The sequence below is a fragment of the Pristis pectinata genome, chromosome 1 (genome assembly GCF_009764475.1).
Source record: "Pristis pectinata isolate sPriPec2 chromosome 1, sPriPec2.1.pri, whole genome shotgun sequence".
Lineage (NCBI taxonomy): Eukaryota > Metazoa > Chordata > Chondrichthyes > Rhinopristiformes > Pristidae > Pristis > Pristis pectinata.
In genome coordinates this window covers 127,494,282-127,508,169 of record NC_067405.1, presented here as the reverse complement: position 1 = coordinate 127,508,169, position 13,888 = coordinate 127,494,282, and the positions used below count along the sequence as shown (strand labels likewise).

At 37.1% G+C, this 13,888-nt stretch overlaps 1 protein-coding gene across 3 annotated transcripts in view; it reads left to right on the top strand.

Moving 5' to 3' along the window:
* Positions 1 to 13,888, top strand: part of ppp2r5eb (protein phosphatase 2, regulatory subunit B', epsilon isoform b) — a 90,790-nt gene that overhangs the window by 32,136 nt on the left and 44,766 nt on the right. For all 3 annotated transcript variants that reach the window (XM_052020555.1, XM_052020572.1, XM_052020564.1), the window contains exon 2: positions 13,426 to 13,622. In XM_052020555.1, coding sequence (XP_051876515.1) covers positions 13,426 to 13,622 — 197 coding nt within the window. The remainder of the gene's footprint in view (positions 1 to 13,425; positions 13,623 to 13,888) is intronic.

The following is a 13,888-nucleotide window of genomic DNA, read 5'->3' as shown; positions in this document are numbered from 1 at the left end:
TTCATGGTAATGTACTTTAAATCGTGAATTGCTGCTTATTTAGTACTTAAGTATGCAGCAGGTGTCCTTAAGTTATTATTGCACTGATACTTTTGTTTTAACTAGATGGAGGGAAGCCCGTACTTGCTCATTCCTAGTTGCCCTCATAGTTTTGTCTGCCAAATATTCTCCCAGTACTATTTCAGGATTTCCAGTAGTGACTTCAATGAAATAATATTCATCAGAATGGGGTGTGAACTAGGGGTATTGGGTGTTTAGAAAGATGGTTGTTGATGTCAACAGATTTTTACACTTGCCGCTGAAGTAGTTATAACTAATTATTTTATTACTTTTGGGATGCATTAATGTGATTATTGACACTTCCAGTTGGCCTAGTTTGATAAAATACTTCCTTTAAATTATAAGTCAATATCACAAACTATGCAATGCAGTGCAACCTATAGCTAGCATACACAGCCACAGTGCATAGACGGTGGAAGGTGTCAATCTTTGTATGAGTTAATATAGTGCTAATATGGTGTTCTAAATGTGGTTTATTCATTTGATCAGGCTTATTTCTAGGTACTGTACAAGGAACTGCAAAAATATTCTGTATTTTATGTAAATTAGTGAAGAAAGGAGCTTTTAATACAGAAGAAGGATCCATTTAAAAGTCTTATGTGGTTTTGGGAAGCCAGTAATATAAATAATGGCCCAGAATTTGCCACAAGCCACCCATACTCATTGCTGACATTCAAGAGGAACACGTGAATCTCCTAAAGGCAATTTGCTAGGAAAAGGCAGCTTTTGGTACTGTGAAGAGACTGGATCTTCTGAACAAAAAATTCCATTCTGGCTCCACCCCACGTGGTGGTAGAGTCTCGCCTACCAATTTACCAAAAAAAACTAAGTGATGCTCTGTAGCTTTGCAGGATTTCAGTATTGTAAAAACACTTTTTTTCAAAGCGTCAAACTATTGAATGTTAAAGGCACAAAAATCATTTGTTTAAAAGAATAAAAACAAAACTTAAAATCCTTGTAAAAAATTTATTATTTGAAACAGACTTTAAAAACTTGCCTGAAATCCCTTGAAACTTATTTTCTCAATGGCAATGAAAGTAGACTTTGATGCATGTTGGTTACAGGTTGTCCCTGTGTAACAAATGCCTGACTTCAGGACACCCACTACACACAAAGGAGCTCTCAGTATCAAATTCAAAAGTCTGATGTATGTACATAATATTCTTTCCTATGAATGACATATATTCTTTCCTATGAATGATAAAATTAGTTTCCTCTCTCTCCAATTTTTTAAGTAATTGTTCTTATTGGTCTTATGTGCTTTTGGTGCCATTCATTACAATACTGTGGAGGGATGGTTACCATATCATGATATTTGTGTATTTTCTCACTTATGGACAAAAGCAACTTATGGACATTTGTGAAAACAGAACCCGTTCATTACCTGGGGATGGCCTATACGATGATTCCCTGATTTTTGGTGGAGATTTGCTATAACTTTGGACTCCATTAGAACCGCAGCAGCAAAATGTGATCGTAAAAATTCCTGAACAGTTGTTAAGCAGATCAGGACTTCTGAATATACGTACGTATTCATGGAAATCTTGAATTTGCCAACAATTCTGCTGGCCGTTCTCTATGCTATCCATGTCAATCTAGTGTCCAATAAAATTGATGCCTAGAAATTTGTAAAATAGTGTATGTTACCATAGTATAAAGGAAAATTAGTAATTTGTTGTGCAGCAGTTTGGCATTTTAAAATGTTTTCTCTCGGTAGTCACAAGTTCCTTTTCATTTTTTGTAGTTACTTAACTCTGCCTTCCTTTGTGTCCTGAAGTGAACTTTTTCCTGAATTACAAATTGTTCTCATTGCTTTTGTCTTTTGTTCATTCTCCTACATTTCATTGGTTTGAGGTGGAGGTTGGGAGAAAGATTCTCGATTCTTCTCATGGTACACTGATTACCAGCTTGGAACTGTCTGTGCTGAAATGTTATGTGGTACTTGTTGAAGTTCAGTTTCAGACAAGTGGCAATTAATGTACAGGAATCAATTTGATGATCTTTCCATTCACAAGTACTTTTACATCGCCATTGTATGGCTGAAATTGGGAACAGTTGTATATGGTAACTAAAGAAAATTGTGCATATATACCCATTGGCAAGAATAAGTGATGCAAAACATTAATAGAGCACTTAACCTTTGACTTTCAGATCTTGAATCTGTTTTAGTCCTGATTTGTTCTGTGCCATTGCCTCCACTACATAATGTGGACCTGCTGATGGGCACAATGTAATTAGATATCCAACAACTTCCATTTATAGAGCAACATTAATGAAGTAAAATTTTCTGCTACACTTCACACCAATATTATCAAATGGATATTGATAGTGAGCCACTTAAGAAAATAAAAAGGTCGGTGGACAAAATTGTGATAATACAAGGAAAGAACAAGGGAGAAATTTAAAGGGAATTCCAGAATTAAGGGACTTTGGAGCTTGGTTTGGCTGCCAGTGAGGAAGCATCAAATTCAGGCATGAATGAGAGATGTCTATACCTTTTTGAATGTTTTGGGACCAGAGGAGATTATGGATGAGGAAGATTAAACAGTAGAGGGATTTAAAATGAGGGTAAGGATGTTAAAATTGGCTCCCAATTAAGCAATGGTTCAGTGTAGTCAACAAGCACAGGGATGATGGATGAACAGGATTTTGCATGAGTTGAGTGCTGGTTTATGGGATTACTGTAGATATGTACTTGATGGCCTGAAGGGCCTGTTTCTGTGTTATATTATTCTGACTATGGACAGCAGTGTTTTAACTCTTCAATCTGAGCCTGACAGGATATGACTGTCTGTGCCAGGTATATATTCTGATGAAAACATGCATGCTTGCATGGTCCAGCACATTTACTTAATTTGGGTTGCAGATGATTTGGTTTGTAATGCTGCGTTCGCTGTTCTTGATCAATATTTGGTGTTTCACGCTCACAGAAAAGTAACTCATTTGAGATATTTATGGCATGGACTTTGGTAGAGTTGGATTTTAATTTTATACCCAAGTAGAACTATGTTTAACTAACCTTGTTAGGGTGAGAAATTAAGGGAGATTAACCAGGTCTAGAGGTAATGAAGACAGATGCTGAGGGGAAATGGTGTGTGTTTATATTATACAAGTGTAAATATGGAAAAATTACCTTAAACAATTCAGATTTACTTAAGACGGGAGCAGTAGGAAGCCAAAATGGCTCCTCAAGACTGCTCCAACATTCACTAAATTCATGGCTGATCCAATCTCAGCTGAACAGCATTTTCCCACACTCTCAGTTTGAATCTCTTCAGTTCAAGTGGCTGTCATTTTCTGCCTTGAAAATATCCACTGATTCTGTCTCCATAACTCTGGAGTGGAGAATTCCAGAGAGTCCTGGTTCTCTTGAGGGGGAAAATAACCTCCTCTTTGTCTTAAATGGGCAACCCTTATTCTGAAATAATGCCTCCATGTTTCATATATTCATCTAGGGAAAATGTCCTCTCCGTTGCATCCCTCAAAATCTCGTGCTTCAATAAGATCATCTCTCATTCTTCTAAACACCAGTGAGTATAGGCCCCTACTTACTTAACCTTTCTTCATGTGTCAACAGTTTCATACTAGGAATCAACCTAGTGCTTAGGAGCAGTGTTTATGCTTATTTGAATCAGAATCAGGTTTATTATCACTGACTTATGTCGTGAAATTTGTTCTTTTGCGGCAGCAGTACAGTGCAAAACAGACATAAAAATTACCGTAAATTAAAAAAATAAATAGTGCAAAAGAGGACTAATGAGGTAGTGTACATGGGTTCATGGACCATTCAGAAATCTGATGGCAGAGGGGAAGAAGCTGTTCCTGAAACATTGAGTGTGGGTCTTCAGGCTCCTGTACCTCCTCCCTGATGGTAGTAATGTGAAGAGGGCATATGTCCTGGGTGGTGATAGTTCTTAATGATGGATGCTGCCTTTTTGAGGCACCAACTCTTGAAGATGTCCTCTAGTAGGGAGGTTTGTGCCCCTGATGGAGCTGGCTAAGTCTACAACCCTCATGCAGCCTCTTTCAATACTGCACATTGGAGCCTCCATGCTCTCTACCATACATCTGTAAAAATTTGCAAGAGTCTTTGGTGACCAACCAAATCTCCTCAAACTCCTTATGAAGTAGATCCACTGGCATGCCACCTTCACGTATTGGGGCCCAAGATAGATCCTCTGAGATGTTGATGCCCAGGAACTCGAAGCTGCTCATCCTTTCCACCACTGACCCCTCAATGAAGACTGGAGTGTGTTCTCCCGACTTCTTCCCCTTTGTGAAGTCCACAATCAATTCCTTGGTCTTGCTGACATTGAGTGCGAGGTTGTTGTGACACCACTCAACCAACAGATCTATCTCACTTCTGTATGCCTCCTCATCGCCAACTGAGATTCTCCCAACAACAGTGGTGTCATCTGCAAATTTATAGATGGTGTTTGAGCTGTGCCTGGCCACACAGTCAGTGTAGAGAGAGTAGAGCAGTGAGCTAAGCCTGCATCCTTGAGGTACGCCTGTGGTTTGAATGTTTTGAAGCTTGTTGATTAGTACTGAGCGGATGATGGTGTTGAACGCTAATTGATGAACAGCAGCCTGGCATATGTTTTGCTGTTGTTTAGGTGCTCCAAAGCTGAGTGGAGAGCCAGTGAGATTGCGTCTGCTGTAGACCGGTCGTGACGGTAGGCAAATTGCTGTGGATTCAGGTTCTTGTTTAGGCAGGAGTTGATTCTCGTCATGATCAACCTCTCAAAACACTTCACAGTAGATTTGAGTGCTACTGGGCAATAATTGTTGAGGCAGCTCACTCTGCTCTTGTTGCACCAGTACGATTGATGCCCTTTTGAAGCAGGTGGCAACATCCGACTGCAGCAGTGAGAGGTTGAAGATGGCAGTTCATACAGATGCTTGCAAGAAGGATCATTGCTTGAGTAGCATTCAATTTTTTTTTTCTTTCGCTTGTTTGGATGCTTAATTTATAAAATAACTATTCCTACATACTAGGTATGCTATTTCCTTTGTATTACATTTTGCCAGAAAACCACTCAACACTGGCACTTTTACTGATCTTTTAGTAAACTTTGAGCAAAGTGGTATTTTCTTTGGTGTTTACAATCTAATAGTTTCATTATTTAAATTTATTGTCCTACATCAATGTAAAGAACTGAATATGACAAAATAAAAGTTGCTCTCCCAAGAAGGTTGAGCATGCAAGAACAGTGGTGGAGGTAAGTTTCTATTGAGATGGTAAGTACCCTAGATGAAAGTTTACAACTATGTCTGGATACTGGATTATACCATAATTAGAGATGTTGGAACTGACAATTTCAATGTACCTTTTAGTTGTTCCCTCAGTGACTTGCAGACATTTAGATTTTGCCTTTGTGTTTATTCCTTGATAAGAAGCTACCAGAAAATTCATGTGATTGTGAACATTTACTGGAATGGCTACAAATTAGTTTTGGTCCTGCAGGCGGGATTTGTGGTTGAAAAACCCAAAAGCACCATCTGTTCATATAACGTAGCACTTGTGCTTTACAAAATCATGTGATTGTGCAAAACAACCCTTTTTCCAAGAAGCTAATAATTTAAAATCTAAAAATGTGTGTTTTCTGATTATACATTTTTAAAAATAATTGAAATATTAAATGATGAATAAATTTAATACAAGCTTGCGGATGCTCACATGCAGAGTTTAAAAAAAGGCCTTTTGACTTGGTGAGTCTCTCAATGTTGGCGTCACGTCTTTAGTTGATAAAGAAATAAAAAAAACTTGAAAATGGACTGCAATAAAGAATGACATTCTTAAACTTGCCTTCAAGCAATCCATGTAGCCTAGAAGAAAGTGCTCCATTTTGTTGAGTCCTAAATGTTGATTGCAGATAAACAGTATAAAAGTTTAAAAATGCAGTCAGATCATCATTGCTATCCAAAACCAATAGCCTTGGGAACAGCAATAGTTATATAAAAAAAAGTTCCAGCCTACTAATTGCAGATTTTGAGGCTTGGCGATCCCCTTCCACATTTTAAATTATTTTGGGCTATAAGAAGACTAAACCATATGGCCCCTCAAACCTGCTCCACCATTCAAGAAAAGGTACATGGATAGGAAAGGTGTAGAGGGATATGGACCAAACGTGGGCAAATGGGACTAGCTTAGATGGGAATCTTGGTCAGCAGTTGGGCTGAAGGGTCAGTTTCTGTACTGTATGACTCTAAAATCATGGCCCATTTAATTCTGAACTTGACTCGTTTTTTTTCCTGAAAGCAGAATGCAGAGCATTGTAAATGCTGGACATCTGTCCCGTTCCCATAATCCTTGATTCCCTTAAAAGTATAAAAATCGAGGCTCAGATGGATTGTACCTAATAATTTGGCCTCTAGTGCTTTCTAGGATAGAGAATTCCAAAAGCGCTCAACCTTTTGAGAGAATTAATGTCCCCACTTCTCAATCTTACTCCTAGTATTGCAACTTTTCTCTCTAGTTCTAGATTCTCATGCCAGAAGAAACATATTAGCAGCAACTACCCTATCAAGCTGCTTCAACTCCTACAATTCAATTTGATCAGCTCTCACTCTTTTAAATTCTGATGTATAGGCTTAATCTGCCTCCTATTTCTTGTTAGGATAATTCCTTCAAACATGGAATCAGTTTAGTAAGCCTTTTCTGTATTGCCTCCAAAGCAATATATCATTAAGTAAGTAGATTAAAACTACATTGTACTCCAGGAATGATCAGACCAAAGTCGTGTACAGCTGTAACAAAATTTCCCTATGGTTTGCACTCCATCGCTGTGACAATAAAGAACAATGCTAGTATAAATAAGACTGAAATTTTTTTGTACTTTAGGTAAATCAAGGTTTATGGGAACCAGACAGATTTGCAGCACTTGCAATACTTTGCTTTTTACTTTCAGAAAAATGCAGTTGTGGTCAGGGTTAGATCAGCCATGTTTTTTTTGGAATGGTAGAGCAGGTTTGAGGGACTATACAGTTTAGTCCTACTTATATAGTCCAAAATCATTTAAAGTGGAAGGAGATTGCCAAGTCGCAAAATATGCAATTACTAGGTTGCAACTTATTTCCTGCCCTCTTATGGCAGGAAATGAACATGCAGGTACAGCTGATTACTTGGATGTACTTTTCCTGCCTGCAAGTGGGCACCTTTTTGAACACCATGCAAAAGTCTCAGATAATTTAAATAATATGCTTTATCATTCTTTCTTAAATTAATACCCTTATTTCCCAACAATATTACTCCATCTGTTGTTTTGCACATTTATATCCCTTTGCAGACCTCGTCTTCCTCCCAACTTACTATTTCTCTTGAAAATTAAAAAAAAACTGCAGATGCTGGAAAAATGAGACAAAAACAGAAAATGCTGGGAAAACTCAGTTGTTTAGGCAGCATCTGTGGAAAGGGAAGCAGTTAATGTTTCAAATGAGGGATCCTTGATCAAACCTGAAAGAGAGAAATAAGTTGGTGTAGGTAGCAGAAAAATCTTAGTGAAACCAAGAGAATTTCTATGATTAGAGTGAATACGCGTAGCCAATGGGATAAGATTATGTAATTTGTTGCTGATGTGGTTCTGGCATACTGGGGCATGTTCAGCAAGCCAGACTATACACAGAGCAAAAGAAAAGTGGATGGCAGGTGGTAATGGTTCTTAAATAGAAAGTTTCATAAAGAGAAACTATTTATTTTCTGTTGTTTGTTGCTGTAGTTTTTTTTAAAGTGCATTTTGACTAGCAAAGATATCTTGCAATATCCAACAATTTTCAACCAAACCAGAAGCTTTCTACTAATATTTTTATACAATAAACTCTAGGTCTTTGTGCTAATGTAACAGTTTAGGTAACAGTTTACATCAACAACTGGAGCACTTTGGAAATCTTGTGTACAGTTGAATGAGCTGAGCATTTTCACAGAAAATGTACTCAAACAGTCTATTGTTTGTTCTAATTGTCATCAGGCTTGCTGTGGATATTGAGCTCATTACTAAAATGACAACAAAGCAGGGCAAGTGCAAGCACTTTTTCCTCATTTAAGGCCCAAGTATCTTGGTATGCATCCCATTTGGACTAAGGTAATTTAATAAAATGTATGTTGCTTCAGACATGTTCTTTTGCTTCCAGGAGTAGATGAGTAGATTTGCTTTTTTGTCTCACATTTGCCTATCCTCCTCTTGTGTCTATCTCTCTTCCTGTTCACATACCTATAAAATATTTTTTTAATCCCTTTTTGTGTTTGCTGCCAATCTTTTCCCATGCTCTTCTATATTTCTCAATGGTGTGGTTGTTACATTACAAAATTACTAGATGTTTGTGTAAATTACTTCGTAGGAAATTTCTAGCAAGGGATGTATCAACAGCTTAGTATCTGAAGTAGAATATGAAGGCAATTAAGTGATTGTAATGGTCAGATAAATGTTGTCAGTGCATGTTTGAAGTTAAATTTAGCTGTACAATTGTTTTCTGGTTGGAATAGTAAATTAACTTTGTTGTATTTAGGATAAACTGTATACTCATTTAAATTCAATACATATGGTATAACCATTTGTACTCGTGCATTTAAGTTCAGTAATGTTTTGAAATACAAGCATTTTGATCTTTTTTTCATCTATCATTTGATTATGATGAATAGGAAGAAAAGCTGTTTGACTATCCTGGCATCCAGAAATAATCCATTATGCTTCCATTTCAGTCACACCAGCCTGTGCTTTAACAAATTGTATTGTTTTTCTTACACTATACTACCAGAAACGAATTGCACCTTTTGTTTTACAATTGCAGTTGGGATGTTGATGGTCTGGGGATACAGTAATGTTTACTCCTGGTAATTTTGAGTGCATTAAGATTCATTTGCATTATGTGGGTCTGGAGCCACATGTTGATCAAGCTGCATAAATCTTAAAGACCTCTTACACAGTTAAACATACTTAGACTACTACTAATCAGCAGGTAACCCTTGATAGTTTCATGTGGTATAATGGTCTATGAAATTCTAAAGCTGAAAACTCTGGAAATATGCAGCCAATTGATCAGGTAGTGAGAAAAGTGTATTTCCAATGCTTTCCATTTATTTTCATGTTTCCAGCTAGAGTGCTTTTGTATTCTACAGTGACCATCTGTTTTGAACAATTGAAACATTCTTAAGCAAAAAACAAACTGCTGGAGGAATTCAGCAGGTCAAGCAGCATCTCTGCAGGCAAAGGGATAGTCGACGTTTCGGGTTGAGACTCTATATCAGAACTAGGAGTTTAAAAGGGAGATGGCCAGTATAGGGGGGAGGGGTGAGGCAGGAGCTGGCGAGCTATAGGTGGATCCAGGTGAGAAGGGGTTGATGGATAAATGGAGCTGGGTGGGGGAGGGAGTTAGTGACAGAGGCTGGGAGGTGATATGGAGACAACAAAGAGCTACAGATAATAGGCTGCAATATTTTTAGTCCTGAAGTGTAGTTTAGGTGACAAGGTGCTGCTAAGGAGCATGGATATGATATAAAAATGGAATTGCCACAACTAGTTAGAATTGGCACTTCCTCGGCATTCCATTTACTCTTGCAATTTGAGTAAGATTGGAGAATTAAAGCATTATAGATTAAATTATTGGATTGACTTACTGATGTTGTTTAATTTTACGTTATGCCAATTTTAGACCCCTTGGTTGTGGGAATGGCTAAAGAAAAGCTCATTACATTTGCACAGTCACACGGTCTACAATATTTAATCAAATATCTTGTTTAGTCATGTCTTGGGTTTAAATAAATTGCAACTGTTCTTTTATCAAGTCCATTAAAAGCCGGCAAAGAAGAGGGAAGTTTGCATAATTAACCCTCAACCCCCTAACATTCCCTTCCTACCAGCTGTTGATTTTGGAATAAACTGTTTGGTAATGACGTAGAAATTAGTCCTTTAAGTAGCTAATAGCAGCCTGCTGTGCTAATGACAGATTGTAACAAGCATTTGGACAATTAAGCATATTCTGAGTGCATTCACTTTTGAGTACAAAAATCATTTATTTTCTCTGCAAAAATAATTCACTGTCTATTTTATAAATACTGCTTTTTCATTGTTTTGATACCACATTGATTAGCTGTGTTTAGAGGTTATAATTTGAAATATGGAAGAAAACTAAGTGTAATGCTTGTGTGAATAAAAAAAAGGTAGTGAAGAATATACAAAAGCAATGGCATGTGGTAATTGGTATACTGATGTTAAATGCAGCTTGGTTGTTAGTTTCCTACTTTCATGTGCCTTCAATCCATTGATGTATTCATACATGCATTAAGAGATGATGTTACAAAAATAGCATATGTTAACTATCTTAAAGTTTGATAATGTGTGTATAATGAAATTAGTATATTGGTATTTTTGGCTTATTGTGATAAAAATCTGATTTTTTACTATAGTTACTTGTTTTATCCTTTTATCTAGACAATCATTCTGTAGGGTAGAAAGCTACATAGACTTAATTACCTCTGAGAGAAGCTTTTTTCCCCAGATAAGCCAAACAGCTGCAGTTATCAGCTGTTATTCTTTTTGTTATCATATGTAATGAGGCATGGCTGTACAGTGCCACATAATTACTTGCTTGATGGCAGCTGTTACTTGGACTATTCTTTTATGTGCTTCAGAATCAATAAAAAGTGAGTTCATTAAGTTTGTTTATTATTTGAATTTTATCTTCTCTTCACAGCAGAAGTAATTATGGTTTAGTAGCAGTGTCAACATTGCATATTTATAATTCGTGATAATTGAGCCTGGTCCATGGTTGATGCCCAATTCACACAGAACTTTACATTTTCCACACTTTCGTAATTTCATCTTCCATCACTCTAGAAAGTGAGTTGCTTACATGCACAACTTTCATGTCAGCCATTGCAATATTTCTCCCTTATTTTCTTGTTACAATATAATGTAAACAGGATCCTTGGAACTGGATCACTATTTACCTCAGGGCTTCAAGAGTAATGTCTTTGTTAATTACTTGCAGTGCATCCTAAATCATTTTTGTAAACTTTGACTAAGTCTTGCCCTAAAGGTGCTTTGTGTGTACTAGAGTTCATTCTTTGTGAAGAGTGCAGGGGCACTCTTTCACAGCAGCTCACCAACCGATCCTTCTTCATGGTCTTCGACTGCACCGTCATCTGAACAAGGAATAAAAATTTACTCTTGTGAAATTTATGTACTCATTCCTTGATGCATGCACAGATGGCAGGGCTTTGCATTACTGAAGTTCTGATATGGAGCTTTTTCTAGGAACGCAACCATACCCCTCTGAACCCGTCCCCTTCTGTAACACGGGCCTCCTGTTTAATTCCTGTAAACCTGCGCAATGACCTCTGAGGACATTGCACATTAATTCACAGAAAAGATGTAAAGCTGAATGTTGTATTCCTGGTCATAGAGTTACTGCAGCATCACTTCCCTACATTTGTAGCTAAGTTCCATCAGACTTCTTGATTTATGTTTTATGAATTCAGTGAGTTGAGTACACTTGCATCTAAATGCTGTTGCTTCTCTGCAGCTTCTATTAATTTTTCTAATTTGGTGTTTGGGTCTGAAATGGATGAATTTGCACTTCTCCCTCATTGAACTCCAATTGCTATAGCTTCACTCTATCCTATCATATTATATTTCCTTATGACATTTGAAGCACATTCAGTTCTTCAAGTCTGTTATTAGCTCTTGGAGTAATACCATCAATCCCATTCCTCCACTTGTTTCTCATTCTATTCTTTCTCACATGCCTATTACCTGTAGGTTAGGGGGCTGTGAATTTACAGTAGGCAACTAATCCAACAACCAGCACATCTTTGGAAATGGCAGGAAACTGGAGCACCCCACAGGAAACCCAGGCTGTCAAACATAGAATGTGAAAGCTTCACACAGCACTGGGCATCAGAATTGAACCTTAGTCACCTGAGCTGTGAGACAGCTGCACTACCTGCAGCGCAACTGAGTACCTGCTCCCCCCAAATTGATTTTTTTTCTTTTTTAAATGGTATTTACTTTGTAAGATGATGAGTTTAATGGGAGATGTCATGGTATTTTTGTTTGTTTACACAAAAATTGATTAACAGCACTACCTTTTAGTGACTAAAATAAAGTCTCCAAGGTATTTCTTCTTTGTCTTGGCTGGAATTTGTGAGAGACTGGAATGGAACCCATTTATTTAGTAGTATAATATAACTAAAGGTGCAAGAGTTGCTACTTATGAGCTGGAATGCCACTGCCTTCATATTGGACATTAGGAATCAGTGTCTAGAGGTGTGCCATAAACATTACCCCCTTTATTTGCATATGCAAAGAATTGAATGCTTGTTAAAACCTGGTTGATAATATTGGGCTGTTCCAATCACAACTAGTGATAATTATGGCCCTATTTCCATTCATTTAAAGTTGAACAGTCGGTTGTAGACTAAGATACATTTCACAAATAAATACTTCAACATGGAACTGAGCAGAGCAGAAGTACCCTTTCCCTCTCCCCTGCCCCATTAAAACTTCATGAGCTACTGCTATCAAGCTGGGTTTGACTTTACTTTTGGAAAAATAATTGTTGGAAAAAAAGGAATGATTTAAGTTAAGATTGTACAGAAAGTGTTCTTTATGGTGAACTGAATACAAGTTTGGAGTATATTGTAGGGTTCCTCAGTTTGAGAAGTGCAAGTGAGAAGTCTGGAGATAGATGTCTTCAAGTCTTGTTTTTAAAAGCAGCTGTGGTTTGTATTTTGAACTGCAACCAAGGTTTAAATGGATGTAATTTTAGATTATATTGTGAGATATTTTTCACGTTTTAAGTGAACATATAAATTTTAAAATCCATGAAACATTGGGTTTTATTGATATTTAGTTGTGTATAGAGGCTGAATGTGAAAAGGCAAAGGTATAAATGCCCAAGCATTAATGCAGTGGGGTGTAACATCTGTACAAATTTACTTGTTGAGAATTAACATTTTCTTTTCATTCAAGGCAATCTATATTTGAAAGTGAATATACTAGACAGAGGCAACCTAAGACAGTGCAGCTGTTGAGGTGGCCAAGTATTTTTGGGTATTAAAACATAAGATGGTGCACTTGTAGGAGTAAAACCTGATTTTGAGACAATATTGCACAGGACTAGCTTGAATGTTTGTTTTGAACATGAACATGGGTATTAAGTGGATCCCTAGGTTCCCCAAGAAAAATGATGCTCCATTTTCTATTAGTTTGTTTGAATGGTTGGAAACTAACTTTGACGTCCTGCTTACATTAATGCAAATAGTTTTGAAAATCAAATGATATTTAAAAATGGAAATGTACTTGTTTTCAACTGGACAGTTGCTATAATTCTCATCCATTCTAATTATTTGTTTTGGCTCTTTTGCAGACGTTTCTACAACTGAGAAAGTAGCACTCTTTCAGAAGAAATTACAGCAGTGTTGTGTTGTATTTGATTTCATGGATTCATTAGCAGACCTTAAAATGAAGGAGTACAAGCGCTCAACCCTTAGTGAATTGGTAGACTTTGTTGCCGTGGGTCGAGGAATCTTGACAGAACAGACATATCCTGAAGTAGTTAAAATGGTGAGTTTTATAACTTGCAAATTGTTGTAAGCTCTGTTCCTCTTCATCTGGTCTCTTTTTCCATCTTAATCCCATCATTTTCTGATAGTGACAGCACCCTTCAGCTTTACATGGTGGGATTTATTAAAGTCATCTGCAAGCTCGTCTCTTGTTCTAAACCTCTTGCTTAACACTTATTTTTGCATCAAAGTAAGATTAAAAGACAATGTGGAGTATTTTCCTATGTTAATGGTGCTATATAAATTCAATTGGCTGTTTCTCTTGAG